The 13,726-nt window shown below is 52.1% G+C and overlaps 1 protein-coding gene across 4 annotated transcripts in view; it reads left to right on the top strand.

Moving 5' to 3' along the window:
* The window catches only part of PKNOX2 (PBX/knotted 1 homeobox 2), a 243,932-nt gene that overhangs the window by 161,708 nt on the left and 68,498 nt on the right, over nt 1-13,726 (top strand). For all 4 annotated transcript variants that reach the window (XR_005654942.1, XM_039872788.1, XM_039872786.1 and 1 more), the window contains one exon: nt 7,001-7,109. Coding sequence is in view for 3 of the 4 variants with exons in the window: in XM_039872788.1 (XP_039728722.1) it covers nt 7,023-7,109 (87 nt within the window). In the remaining variant the exon portion in view is untranslated. The remainder of the gene's footprint in view (nt 1-7,000; nt 7,110-13,726) is intronic.

The following is a 13,726-nucleotide window of genomic DNA, read 5'->3' as shown; positions in this document are numbered from 1 at the left end:
CCAGAAAAGGTGTGACAGCCAAGGCAGGGCGGAGAGTGGGGCCTCTGCCGCTTCCTGGTCCTGATGCAGAGAGGCAGAGTCAGGCAGCAGAGGGCTGGGGGCAGAGCACGGGCTGCTTTCCTAACTCTGATTCCGGTCCACTTATTGCAGCCAGATTGAAAAATAGCTAAATTGGGGGAGTAAAGGAGGGAAAGCTGTGGCCCTGGAACTCTGGGCCTTGCCTTTCTGGGAATGCTCATGAATCAGAGAGGCATGGCGGGAAGCAATAGGGCAAGACAGGGCCTCCGCTTACGAAGGAAACCTGTTCGGGGATGCGGGTCTGTGACTGCCAGAAGCCCTAGTCATACCCAGCACGTAGTCGAATCCTCTGCCTTGTGTGACCACTAGCCTCTCCTCACTAAACTGTGGGCACAGAGGGATCCAGGGGGGGCGGGGATAATGTCCTCCCTGCCCTCCAGAAGTGGGTCTCTCCAGCAAGCTTTTGCTATCTCTAGGCTGGGGTCAGTGAGGGTATAAATGACCTGTTGACCCAGCCATACAGGGGACATATTGTTATTCCAGATAAAGAGCAAACAGCAACATAGCTTGGGGGTGGTGAAAGGAGAGGACACGGAGGTCTCGGAAGGAGGACGACAGGCCATGTGAAGGAGACCTCGCTGCTGGAATCGGAGCAGGGGCTTTCTGCATTCTGCGGTTTCACAGAGGCTCGTACCCCTTCCAGAGACCATTTGCTCCATGAGGCAGTTAAGGGCTGAAAGAGGAGAACGAGAGATGGGGAGAGATTGTCACGTCACTCAGGGAGTCAGAAGCCAGCAGTCCTAGCGCAAGCTCACGCTGGTCTTTCTGTCTCCTCTCTGTTCCCTGGAGACCAGCATCATCATAGTAGGGCATGACCTGGTGCCACCTCCCAAGCAGGCTTCCCAGAAAGATAGCGAATGACAATTAGTGCTGAGAACTGCGGTGACCAAAAGGCCTGAGTTGCCTCTGTTTTGGGCGTCCTCTCTGCTTCCGGCTGGAGTCAGAATTATTTCCCACTGAGAGTTCTAAGCAGGAACCGGAGGGGCACCAAGAAAGTGGCCCTCCTGGCTGTGACATTCTGCAAGGACTTGGCTTCTGTGCCAGGTGCAGTGTCCCCTGGGACCTGGGTAATTGTGGAACGGTGGCTCATTTTCAACCTCTTTGAGGTTGCCAGCCTTCAGAACATGTAGTGAGCAAGGGGATCTGACCCTGAGTGCAAATCCCACTCACTTACTCTCCCACCTGTCCTTCCTTCAGTAAAAGACAAAATTATCCCCTTGGCTTCCACATTCCACTCTGAGCCCGGTCTTATCAGACTAGGGGACTTCCATCTGCCCCCAGCACCCCAAGGTCAGAAAGATGGGAGAAGCAGCATCTACTAGGCCACCCAAATTCTGTCACCTCAGGCCCCTGAGCTCCCAGAGCACCAGGGTGAGAAGGTCCAGGTCCAGTGTTTGATGTGCTGTGTGGAGGTGGGCTGCTGGGGAGCTGACCCTTTTCCCATCATTCCTCAATGACCCTTCACTTTTCTATCATTTCGAAACATTTCAACCAGACCTCCTCACAAGCACATCCTCTTGCTCGCCTCCCCCCACCCCTTTCTACCACCCCACACTAGGCTCGCCCTGTCACCACCCAGTGCTGACTCCATGTTCCCAGGCACGGGGACCACTGAGTTCCTCTAATACTCAGCTTTTAGGCTGTGATTTCTAGCCCTTACCGGGTTTTGTGAGACCTGGGTGTGTGTGTGTGTGTGTGTGTGTGTGTAGGTAGCGTCTGTGTGTGTTTGTGTATATGTGTGTGTGCGTGTGTGTGTGTGTGCGCGCGCGCACGCGCGTATACCCCCACACGCCTGTGTTTCTTTAGATAAATCCACAGAGTCACATGAAATCAGTGACAGGTTGACACTGTTATTTCAAGATTCATCGCTCTGAGTTGCCAGCATAGGAGACCTAGCCAACTCCTTCCCACCAACAACACTTTTTTTCCAGGCATAATTTATAGCAGTGGGGTGAATTTGTTTCCAAAAGATGAATATCACACTATCAGCAACAGCTGCCTCTCATTTTTATTTGTTTTTAAATTTGACTCAAAGTCCAATTCTCTATACACATCTGAAGTTGTAAATCCTAGGGCGACTGATTACATGATTTAGTAAACAGGTTATATTATATAATGCAATTAAAGGGGGCTCCGCGGCGCCACCTACAGGCCGCCCATGGGAAGGGAGCTGGGCCGGAGACCAGCGTTCTAGACCAAGCACTCCTCCACTGGAGGAAAATAAACGGACTGCACCAGGTTGAGGTGGCTGCTCCAGAGGGAGAGGTTGGAGCCAGCCTGGTTACTAATGTAGCCTTTTGGTCCCTCCTGCTGAGTTCACTGTGTTATTTCAGCCTCCTGCAAATCTGTCTAGACTCAGAACCCCAGCCTGGGCAGCTGCTCAGAGGGGAGGCCTGGAGGTGGGAGCCTGGTAACCACCTGGGGGACCTGGGGGCTGAGGAGGACTCCCAGCTCTCTGGCCTCAGGGGGCTCCTTTCAGTCTCAAGCTGCAATCTATTTCCATTCCATTCAACTAAGCTTGTGTTGAATGCTAACCCTGGGCAAAGGCTTTCAGAATGTTCCGGTGAAATCCCTCATTTTGCCTCTAAGAGGGGAAGCTGCTTGTATAGGCTCCGGATAAGTGGCAGAGCTGGGTGTGGCATCCAGACGTTTTGACCCTAAGCACACACTCCTATTGTGGGAGTTTACAGATGAGGAAACTGAGGCCCAGACGGGGAATGGGATTATAGCCTCTACTTGTAGCAAGGGAGGGGAAATAATGGAAATACTCCTAGTGTGTCCAAGGACAAAAGAGAAGGGCTTCTAGGCGCCCTGGGCAATACCTTAGCCACTCTGCTGGGGAGAGAGGAAGAAGGAAGAAAGGAGGGAAGGAAGGAAGGGAAGAAGATTGGAAGGCAGGCAGGCAGGCCAGCTGGCCTGGGACCAGTGCTCCCTCCCCCATCCCTAAACTACCCTAAACTACAACACTCTTAAAATAAATTAGACTCTGGGGCCTCAAGGATTCTAGCTTTTTCCCAAAGAGTTTCTATAAGAGTGGGTCACATCTAACTGGCAGTGGAGAGGGGACTTACTTCCCCAGGACTGAAAGAACTTGGACCAGAAAGGGGAGTGGGGTAGATGAAAAAAGCAGGACTATCAAGAGTCCAAGAGGGTGGAAATATTCCGCCACCTTGTCCTCGTGCCCAGTCTCTGGTCTGGGGCAAGGACGTGGGACACTGGAGAGCCACAGGGAGGTTGGTCCCTTCCTCCCCTCTCCTATGTCAGTAGAGACCCAGTGTAGTCTCCTCTAGGGTGGGGGGAGGCGAGAACAGATGCTGTAGGGCCAGCTGGCCAGAGAGTTCTCAATTAGACTTTGTTTCTCAGCTTTAAGGCCCTGAGCCCCCAACCTGGGCACCCCAGCCCAATTACTGGGGCTGCATTAACCTCTTGGTGCCCCAGGCCGTTAATGGAATGTTAATTGGTCTAATGGGTTTCATGTCAACAAGTCCTAATGAGCTCCTTCCTAACGAGCTTGGTCTTTTTATTTCCAAGCCTGTTTGTCAACACACTGGAGTTCAAGGCTCCAGACTGAGGGCCTTACCTGCAGGGTGTGGGGAGCTAGAGTTGAGAAGACAGAGGGTGTAGCTACTCTAGGGCTCCCCCATTCCTACCTCTTCAAAGGGTATCCTTCCATGCCCCTCACCCACCCAGCCCATGCTCCCAGCTTCACTCGGTTTGAGCTCTGGAAAATGGCATTTTTAGCTCCTTTTGATGATAGTATCAGTGACACAAATTATTTCTTCTTGGATGTCATTGTGGGGTTGAGAGTTGCATTAGGGTTTTTTTCCCTCCCCTCCTAGCTGTCATAAAATAAAGGTTTTCAACATTAAAAGCAATCTTTCGACGTGAGCCTCTCCTCCATGGGAAATTTCCCTGTGATAAATTGTTCTGGTGTGTCCTCCATTTGCAGTCTTGGCTGTGCTCCCTTGAGTGCCCTGGTGTCTGGTAACGGAGCGCTGGGGCCTCTGGACAGGGCGGGGCAGCCTCTCCCAGACAAATGCTCAAAATCCCTGGGCTGGGTGTCTGCAGCTCAGGCTTGCTGTTCCCCTCTGCACTCCCAAAGAAAGTGCAGGAAGGGTGCGTTTCCCCAAAGGACTGGGCACCCAGAGATCACTTGAGGAGCTCCCTGTACCCCAGCTGCAGGGTCTCAGACAAGAGAAGTCAGATCCCCACATTCCTCTCCGGATGGTTCCATAGCCCCTCAGCCCCCAAGCCTAGCTGGTGGGGTTTCCCAAGGATGGAGCATTATGTGTGTGGGTGCAGGAAGTGAAGAAAAGAACGTGGGCCCTGGGTCTCCCCAGCATCCAGTTACCAGAGGTTTCTCTGCCTGAGTGAGCAGAGAAGGAAACTTAAGCCCCTGATGAAAAGGCCTTCAGTTCTCTTGCAGGAGAAGCCCCAGGGGGCAATGGGGCAGTGGACTAGTGGCCTGTGGTGACCCCAGAGAGTCGGGGGAGGAGGAGGGGCAAAGGCCATCTGGGTCCTCAGAAAAAATTTCCTGAGTCCTCTGAGGCTGGTCTGGCCCTACCTCTGCAGCCCCACAGGCTCCAGACTGGGAAATCTCTCAGCCTCCTGGTGATTGTTTCTGGGTGCAGACCGCTCTTAACTACCCCTCCTTGCTGCCAGGCAGGGCCGCCCTCGTGTCACTGCAAATATACTGGAGACTTCTGGCACTACAACCCACGGAGGTTCACTTTTTTCAGCAAAGGAGCATCTGAGAATGGTCCCGGGAAGGGATCTGCCTTCAGGACCCAAAGGCCAGAGTTCAGGAAAAGCTGAGCCTAACACATCCCAGAATTATTCCTATTTCCTTTCTTCCCTCAGGGGCCACACCCATTCGAATCTCTCAAAAGCTTTGATTCTGGAAGTTCTTTCTGCTGTTTCAAGAAGTCTTTCTTTTCTTTTTCCCCACCCTGCTCTGGAAGGAACCCTGTCACTCTGCTCTTGCTTTCCTTGGATGTTTACCATCTGCAGACAAAGACCCAGCCATGCGAGCAGGCACTGGTTCCCTGCCTGAAGGGACAGGCTCCCTCCAGGGCCCTTCTGAGCCTCTTTGTGAATCTGGGTCTGTGAGATGGGGCGACCCTGAGAGCTTCTGTCGTGTAGACATCCTGGTGGCCCATCTTCTGAACTAAGGCCAGGGGGTGAGGTATAGGCAGCAGAGGCTGAGAGGAATTGCCTGCAGTCACAACATCTTCAGCATAGGAAAAGACATCTTGGCACCAGAACCTCCATTTCCCTTTCTGCTTTCCCACTGGACAGACTATCACCTCTCTCCAGTAACAGCACTTCTTGTAGAGAAGACCTTGCCTCCTTCCATCTGTCTGTGCCCCCCAGCACAGTTCTTTGCATGTAGTTGATATTTATCGGGTATTACTTGAATGAAAACCTAGCTTTCTAGTGCTTTCGAACGTGCACTTAACGTCAAAGCATCCCTGGTACTTGGGAGGCCGAGGTCAACCAGAGCTGATCTTTCCTCCTCTTCCTGAAAAAGAACCAACACACGCACGCACACACACACACACACCACATGGACCTGGAGACCCTACCCTTTATTTAGGCAGTTCCAGAACACCCTCAAATTCCCACTGAATTCAGCCATGTAAACATTTTGGAAGACCCTGGCGAGGGTGTGGTGAGAGGGCATCAGCACCCTGGTCCCTGCCCTGAGGAGAGAAGAGGATGAAGAAAGAGGTCTGTGTGTCATGCTCACAAAGGTCTTTGTCTCATCAGCACCCTCCACCTGGCAGGACAGGTCCTGCACCCCACAGAGGTTCTTAGGGTCTCCATGCCCCACGATGAATAGTCCTCTATCAGGCAGCTTGCCCGCGGTTTCTAGCTCTGAATATTTCAGGGCATCTCCTGAGCTAAACGGCTCTCTGGGCATCCTGTTTCCTTGGGTGGCACTGCCAGGCTGTCTCCACTTACAGCAGTGTGTTCTGGTTCAAGAAGAAACACCGAGGACCAGTGGGCACAGCTCGCTTCCTGGTATTGGGTGGGGGTTGGGAGCCTAGTAGAGCAGACTGGGGTGTGGTGGGGACTGGGAACCTGGAGACTTGGGTTCCATTCCTGCTTCACTAACACCCTGCCCTCAAATATACATGCACCACTTCTCTTGGCCTCCATCTTTTTCTCTGTAAGAAGGGGGACAACCATGGGCTCTGACAGCTCCACTGGCCCCATATGCCTGTGATTCTACACTGAATGAAGGCTAAGGAAAGCCTTCCTTAGTAGAATGAGCAGGCACGTTCATAAGCCCACGGTCACAAACAAACACCCAGAAAACCCCGCAGGTGATGGGTGCTCACCCAGGCTTCCGATGTTGCTAGAAGACCTCCGGGTCACCCGGGCTGCTGCTTCCTCCAGTCTGAGGAAGGGACCAGCGAGCCACGTGCCTTCCCTCCACTAGGGGGTGTAGTGAGCACACTCAGGATGGGGCAGAAAGGTGGGAACTGGAGCTGGAAGGCGCTGGCTGAGGCCTCCTTGCCCTGAGGGTGCAGGTGGTTGCTCTGAAGACCCGGAACAGGGAACGCACCGTTGCCTTGTGGGTACTCGAATGGCCTCCAACCCCGCTGTGCTGCCACCAGCCAAGCTCCGACTCCCTTTCCTCCCTAACCCTTCACCCCCAACTGATGCCGAATGAAGCGTGGCTTCCTATAGGTTGTTTTACATCTGATTTGAATATCATTTCTTTCAAGGCAAATCTCACAGCAAGCCCCTCCCCACCTAGGCCCCTCCCAGCAGCTCCCATCTGTTCCCCTAAAGGGCTTTCAGTCCTTGCTGTGTCTGGTCAGTTCAGGTGGCCCAGCCTGAGAAGATGTCGACTGGCTGGTCGCCGGGCTCCCTGTGCTCAGTATTAACCTGCGGCCCCTTTCTCCTGCCACAGATCCTCGATGTGAATCAATCCCATGATGCAACATGCCTCCCCAGCCCCAGCTCTGACGATGATGGCCACGCAGAATGTCCCTCCCCCACCCTACCAGGACAGTCCACAGGTGAGTGTCCACCAACTGACAGGGGCGGTGTGTGGCCTTCCGGGGACAGAGGGCAGGGCCTGGTGCTCTCTGGGCTCTTCCTGTCAGACCTGGGGAGGCCTTTCTGGGGAGAGCCCAGCAAACAGACCCTGGAAGGGAGTCGTCGCATTTGACAAACACAAGATTCAGATCCTATCTGGGTAACTAACTGTCACCAGCATCTAGGACTGTTGCCTAGAGCACTGAGTCACAGTCCTGTCACCACCTAACCCAACTTCCCACTCGAAGCAGACATCAGACAAGTGTTCCAAACCCCTCACTTGGGGAGATACAGGTCAATCGCGTCTGCCTTTGAGTGTTTGAGGAAACTTCTTAATTAGAGGCTCCTTCATACCCACTCCGCCTGTTCATGGGCACTGGAGCCCGTGTCCATCCTTCTCTGCCTGCCTACTGGAGAAATCTCCCTTCTCCTCAGGACCCGCTCGGCTTCTATCCGGGAAAAGGCCAGGCCTGTTTCTGTACGTCCTCCAACCCTTCTCTCTTGTTCCTGGTTTCCACCCCTCAGCTCAGACACAGCTGCCCACTTCACCCCCCAAGTTCTTCTGAGACTCTCCCTGGTTGCGGCTCCTGTGGAAGGCAGCGCCTTTGTGCCATCTTCCGGTTGTCTCTTTTCCTCCTTCTGGAAGCCTGGCCCAGCTTTTGCGGGTTGGGCTCCTGCACTTCTTGAGCCGATCACTTCTAACCTTTGCTCCCCCGTGTGCACCTCCCCCCGCACTTCGTTTTTCTGAAACTCTGAGTTAGTTATGAGGCTGTGCTTTCACAGAAGCCTCCATTCTCTGGCCTTGACCTTCACGCTCTCATTTTCTCTACCCTAGTCTCACAAGTTAATAATAATTCAATAATTTTTATCGAGTATGTGTAATATGAGATGCAGCCAGCTAGAATATTCATTCATTCATTTAACGAATGTGCAGCGAGTGCCTCCTATGTGCCAGGCAGTCTTTCTCACTCCTTCCAGCGGCGTCTTTGCCCTGCCCTCAGATCCCTCCTCATTAGGCATTTCAAATACAGCTGTTCTCATGGACAACGTGAAAGACCTGTGCGTGATGAGAAGGATATTAAGTTGCAGACACGGGATGGGCAGATGTTTGCTCACATTAGGTCCTCTGGCCCTGACCATCAGCCTAGTGTGAGCATATAGTGACTGCTCTATCCATCCCCCATGAAATTACACTTTACAGAGTGTCCAGCACACAGACCACCACTGACTCCTCAGCCTGTGAAAGTCCAAAAGCACTTGTCATTCACCAACCTTCAAACACAAGTCCTTTGGTCCCTACCCCTACTCCTGCATATCAACTCCATGTTCCTTCCTAGGCTCTCCCCAGGCTACGCTCATACCCAGCAAACCGTCTGCCCATGTCAGTAACTTTCCTCCAATGACCACAGGTTGGACTTGGCACTGACATGGTTCTGCTATTTGAAAACTTCCACATGAGCGATAGGAATGACGGGCCCTTTCCTTCTACAGTCAAAATGAAGAACAGGAGGCCTGGGAACCCGGAGGCCACAGTGGGAACAACCATTATTCTTCTCAGTAGACACAGACCCATGCCTTTATCTGCTCAGGCAGTGGTGGATACCTGAAGTGTTGACGAAAAGGCAGGAACTTTTGTTCTGTTTCTCTTGTAGCTTAATGCTGCCCTCCACGCTCCCCAGGAGGACTGGGAGCGGCAATGGGATACTTCCTACATTTAGCAGGCTGCGGGCACAAAGGGACAGACTGGGATGGGGCCAAGAGGCCAGAGAGTACTGGATTGGCACAGCTGGCAGCTGCTGCCCCCTACCCCACTTCATTCTGCTGCCTGGGCAGCTGGGAAAAGTTTGGGTTTGATGGAGATTAGCAGGAGAGCTGCAGGAAGGGCCTGTGTTGTCCAAGAATGCTGATCCGGGTGTAGTTAAGTAGAGGAGCCTAATTTAATTCTCAGCATACAGCTGAGCATTAATACAGCCCAGCTGCCGAGGGAGGGAGTGGACGTGGGGCTGCAACTCCAAAGCACTGGGCTCCCAGAAGCCACCATTGATCTGCTCTAGCCTTTTGGGGAAGGAAGGGAGGCTCCAGTTCCCCACCTAGGACCTCAGAGCAAAAGCCCAAGGCAAGGGCTGTGTCAAGACTCTCCTCTCTGAAGAGCCACTAGTGCTTCGCCATTGAAAATACATTTATAGCAAGAGAATATAATAATTTGCCCTGTGGAAGCCATGCACCTATTTGTGACCTGAGGTCTAGGAATGTCTGACCAGAAGTCTCCGTGTTCATGGTAAAGCGACCAGATCGAGGTCTGGGGTCTTTATGGCCTCGGCTAGGCCACTAGGCTATGGCAGATTGTCATGGGGCTTCTCTTGTTCCTGGTTTCCATCCCTCAGCTGGTTCCCAAGAAAACTCAACAGGGCAGGGAATCATGGGAGGAGTTAGGGCAGGGACAGAATGGGTAGGTGAGGTCCCCAGAACATAGACTCATGAGATAGGCTGTCTTCAGAAAGTGCTAGACTTTGAGGCCAATTGGCTTTTGGGGGGCCCTTCTCTCCACTCTTGGGGGCTGCCGGGAGTGGGTTGTGCGTAAGGAATGTCATCTGCATGAGATTGTTGCTGGGGAACTTGCTTGAGTCCTCTTGCCTTCTTGCCTTTATCCTTTCGAGAGACTGGGCCCGGCTTCTCAGGGGAAGCCCTGCTCACTGCCCTCGTAATGCTCGTTATTCCAGAGAACCAGCTGCCCTCTGACACTCCGTGTCCTCAGGAAAGCCAGGCCTAATGGAAACATGGGTCGGGCACACGGGGGCCCTCTGGAAAGGATTCCCACCCCCTCGTCATTCCTGAAGGTCTAATCTCATTACTTTTGGACCCGCTATGACTTGTTTCCTCAAGGCCTGCACAGCTGAGCACATCTCTAGATCACGTCTTTAGGAACCCAGTTTTTTCCACGGGCAAAAATGGCCAGTCTCTGATATGAAGTCCCCAAAATGAAAAAGGAAGCGAGAAGCGGAGCCTTTCCTCTGAGACCCATGCAATCGTTTTAATAATGTTCCCGTTGTGCTAATGGCTAGCAGTACCGAGCATAATCTATTCAAATGCACAGGAGAACCTCACTTTGGAAAATTAGGAATCTGCATTAAAAAATTCCCAAGCCCCGGACCTTCTTTATAATAAATTAGAATTTTTTTTTTCTAGGCAAGTTCTTAACTTGGCAATTTCATTTTTGAAGTTTGGGGAATAAAGTTATTAAAAATGAGGGAGGCTTTTTTTTTTTTTTCCATTTCAGTAGAGAAGCATTAATGTTCCTGCCCCACACTATATTTGGTCACACCAAGTGGTGTGATGGCCGAGCAGCTGCCGGCCCCTCAGTCTGTTTCAGTCCATCGTGGGGAAACTCCGTGATGACTCGTAAGGACGTCACCCTATGCTTAGTGTGTACAAAAGACGGACCAGACCGTAAGCTTTGAAAGTGCAGAAGCGGGGACCACTGAAACCCTTCCTGTGGCCTGCTTTCTCTTTCTGGTGGCTTCCTGTTAAGTTCTGCCAGGGTCACAGCACCCCCTACTGTCTAACTACAGCACCTCAAGTCCAGCGTGCTGTGGCTGGGCCCTTGATCCAGACCCCCACTTATGCCCTGAGAGGCAGGGGCGAGTGACTTGGGATCCTGGAGTTCTACAATGATTGTTTAATGAAAACATTGTCTCCAGGGAGACCTGCATATGAACTAGGTGTGTGGTCCCTCTATTCACTAGGTTGTGTGAATTCCTTCTCACGCTGCTTCCGTTCTTCTCCATCTCTGCCACAGCCTGGCCACCTGCCACCTGGACTCTCACAACCCCCTCCTCCCACTGCCCAGCGCCCCACTGATCCTACAGGACTCTCGAAGTTACTATGTTCTCTGAAGTTGCTCCCCCTCCCAGCAAGTGTCACTCCAGTCCCCTCCCAGAATCTTCGTGGTTACACAGCAGCCCTCTCACTTCTTCTAGGCATACACCCTTCACTCACGTACTCTCTCTCCACCTCTGAAGTGTCCTTCACCTTCTCCCATTTCCTGTAACAGTCCACATGCCATATCACCCACCAAGTAAAGTTCTTTCTTCGGTACCTCCACCAGCAATTTCAGAAAACCCTCTGAATTTACTAGTTTCTCTACCCTCACCTTATCCACACACTGAAAACTCTTGCAATCAGCACCCCCCACTCTTTCTCAAATACAGACACATATATAGCATTCCACAAATATCCTTGCCCTTGGCTTATAGGAAAACAAATATTGTATCTGGTCTAGTCGTGTACATATTCAGAGTTCTGCCTGCCTCTGTCTGCTTGTCCCCAGCACGCCAGGCTGCGTGAAAACAGAAATGCTGGCGGGTCCTGGTCTGACCCACGAGGCACAGCCCCTATGAATGAGGGCACTCAATGAACAGTTTAGGAACCAGTTGATATGTAGGTATCTAGGTGCTTATGTAGTCTGAATTGATGATGGGCGCTGTTAAAAGGGTTTGGCAATTCACCAAGGGTGCAGCCTCATTATTGACCAGAGGGAGGCAGGACAGGCAGTCAGAACTCTCAGTCCAGGAACAGTGTGGAAAGCTCACGAAGGAAGCCATGTACTTCCTTAGGACCTTTTGGCCAAAGCTGTGTTCCTCCACCCCCACCATCCACCCGCAACCCTTGGAGTGAGGAGAATGGTGTTCAGGACCCCAGGAAACTCTGCTTGGAGATCTGAGGTCGAGGTGATGCTATCTAACCTCTCCTGCCAGCGGAAGGCTAAGCCAGGCCAGCCATGTCAGGGACGCCAGACCTGGCTCTCTGTCCCTCCGAGTACCTTCTTTCCCTCTCTGTTCCAGCACCATTCCCACTTGGGTGGGGCCAGGGGAGCAGTCATCCCAGGGAAGTTGGACCTTTGATCAGTCATCGGGGTCCCCATCTGGTTTCATTAACTGGAGGCAGAGGGGGTGGCTGGGGCTCCTGGCTGTGAATGTCCCTGTCCAGGCCATGCAGCTGTGACGGGTAGAAGAGAAGCGGGTTCAGATGTTTTCACACTTTACATTCCTCTCATCTCTTTAAGGGCTGGAGCCCCCTGCCTTGCAGGACCTTCTGCTCAGCTGCCTGTGAAACTCATTCGCTTTGCAGCAATGGAGTTAATTCAGCAGCTTTGAAAGTCCTCCTAAGCCTTTTCTGTGGCTGTGATTGACGGCTCCCCGTGCCCCTGGGGGCAGCACCCCAGGAACCATATGGGCGACCTGTCTGCCCTTGCTTTGACACATCCAAACGACTCTTCTCTTTCCCTTTTATTTTCTGCTGGGTCTTTCTTCTCTGTGCACAGTGACCTTTCTCCCTGGCCACTTGGGCCACCCATGTCTATAAACTGGACACATCCCTGAACTCCAACTCACTCAAGACCCGGAGTCCTCATGTATAAAAGGCAGAGCAGCCTCAGGTCCCACCGCGGGGCCTTTATGTCTACACTTAGGAGACAGCGGGCCAGCAACAAGGCTTGTGAACAAACACTCACTCTAATGGCCTTGTCCAGGTTTTTTATTTGATGAACTTGCTACCTGAATTCTGATATTTACCCAAATAACAGAGATTTTATCGCCTATCCTCATGCCTCCAAGCAGGATGAGTGCCCTGAGCAGCTACAAAAATAGTTAATGGCCCAAGTATACAAAGCTTAAAATAAATCAGGGAACAGGTGATCAAGTAGCTGGGGCTGAGGAGCACTGGGACTTGCTCTGCCTCCCTTCCCCGGGAGATCTTCTAGGAGCTTTGGTGTCTGCATGGCCCAGGGGGAGGGGAGTGGGTGAGTAGGGGCCCAAGGGTGCTCGTTCTTGGAGTTTGTGATCTGCAGGAGGAAGAGTAGGATGACTCGACATAGCAGAAATCCAAGAATCCTAGGCCTTGTCCAAGCCACGCTGCTGATGAATTATATAAACTTAGGCGAGTAATTTCAGTACTCTTTCTTTCATTCACTCATCTATTCGATAAATATCGAGTGCTTTCTGTGGCCTTGAAGACCTTGCGCTGTGTCCTGGGGGGTACAAAATTAATGGTTCCTGCCCTAACGGAGCTTATAGTCCATTTGGGGCCTTAGTTTCTGCATCAGGGTAATGGGAATCACTTCTGTCCTCCCTGCCTCACAGGATTGTTGAGAGTGTGGGTGTGAAAAGTAGAGTGTGTTTCTGGCCTCCTTTCACCCATCTTTATCCAGCAGCCAAAATTGGGTTAAACTTTATTTACTCTACTTTTCATTAGGAACACAATAGGCATATCAAATATGTGTTCCTAGCTGTGCACACCCCCTTACACGCACACACGCTTACACACGCACTCACACATACTCAGACACTGTGATTCTGATGTGCCCCCTAAAGGGCCTCCTGGAAATCACTGGTTTAGGACTATCATACAAGTGAGGGGTCTCCTAGAAATGGATGGAAGGACGGGGAGCAGACAGTTCCCAGGAAAGTGCACAAATCTGGGACATGAAAGACTCAGATCCAAGTTCACAGCCTTCCTCCAATTAGCCACATGTCAGTAACACCCCAGAAGTGCAGGCAGGGCCAGTGAACATTTTACAAGCCTCGTTCGTAAACCACTGCCT

The sequence above is a fragment of the Pteropus medius genome, unplaced genomic scaffold (genome assembly GCF_902729225.1).
Source record: "Pteropus medius unplaced genomic scaffold, Ma_sr-lr_union100, whole genome shotgun sequence".
NCBI classification, from domain to species: Eukaryota; Metazoa; Chordata; class Mammalia; order Chiroptera; family Pteropodidae; genus Pteropus; species Pteropus medius.
This window is presented reverse-complemented; position numbering and strand designations above follow the sequence as displayed.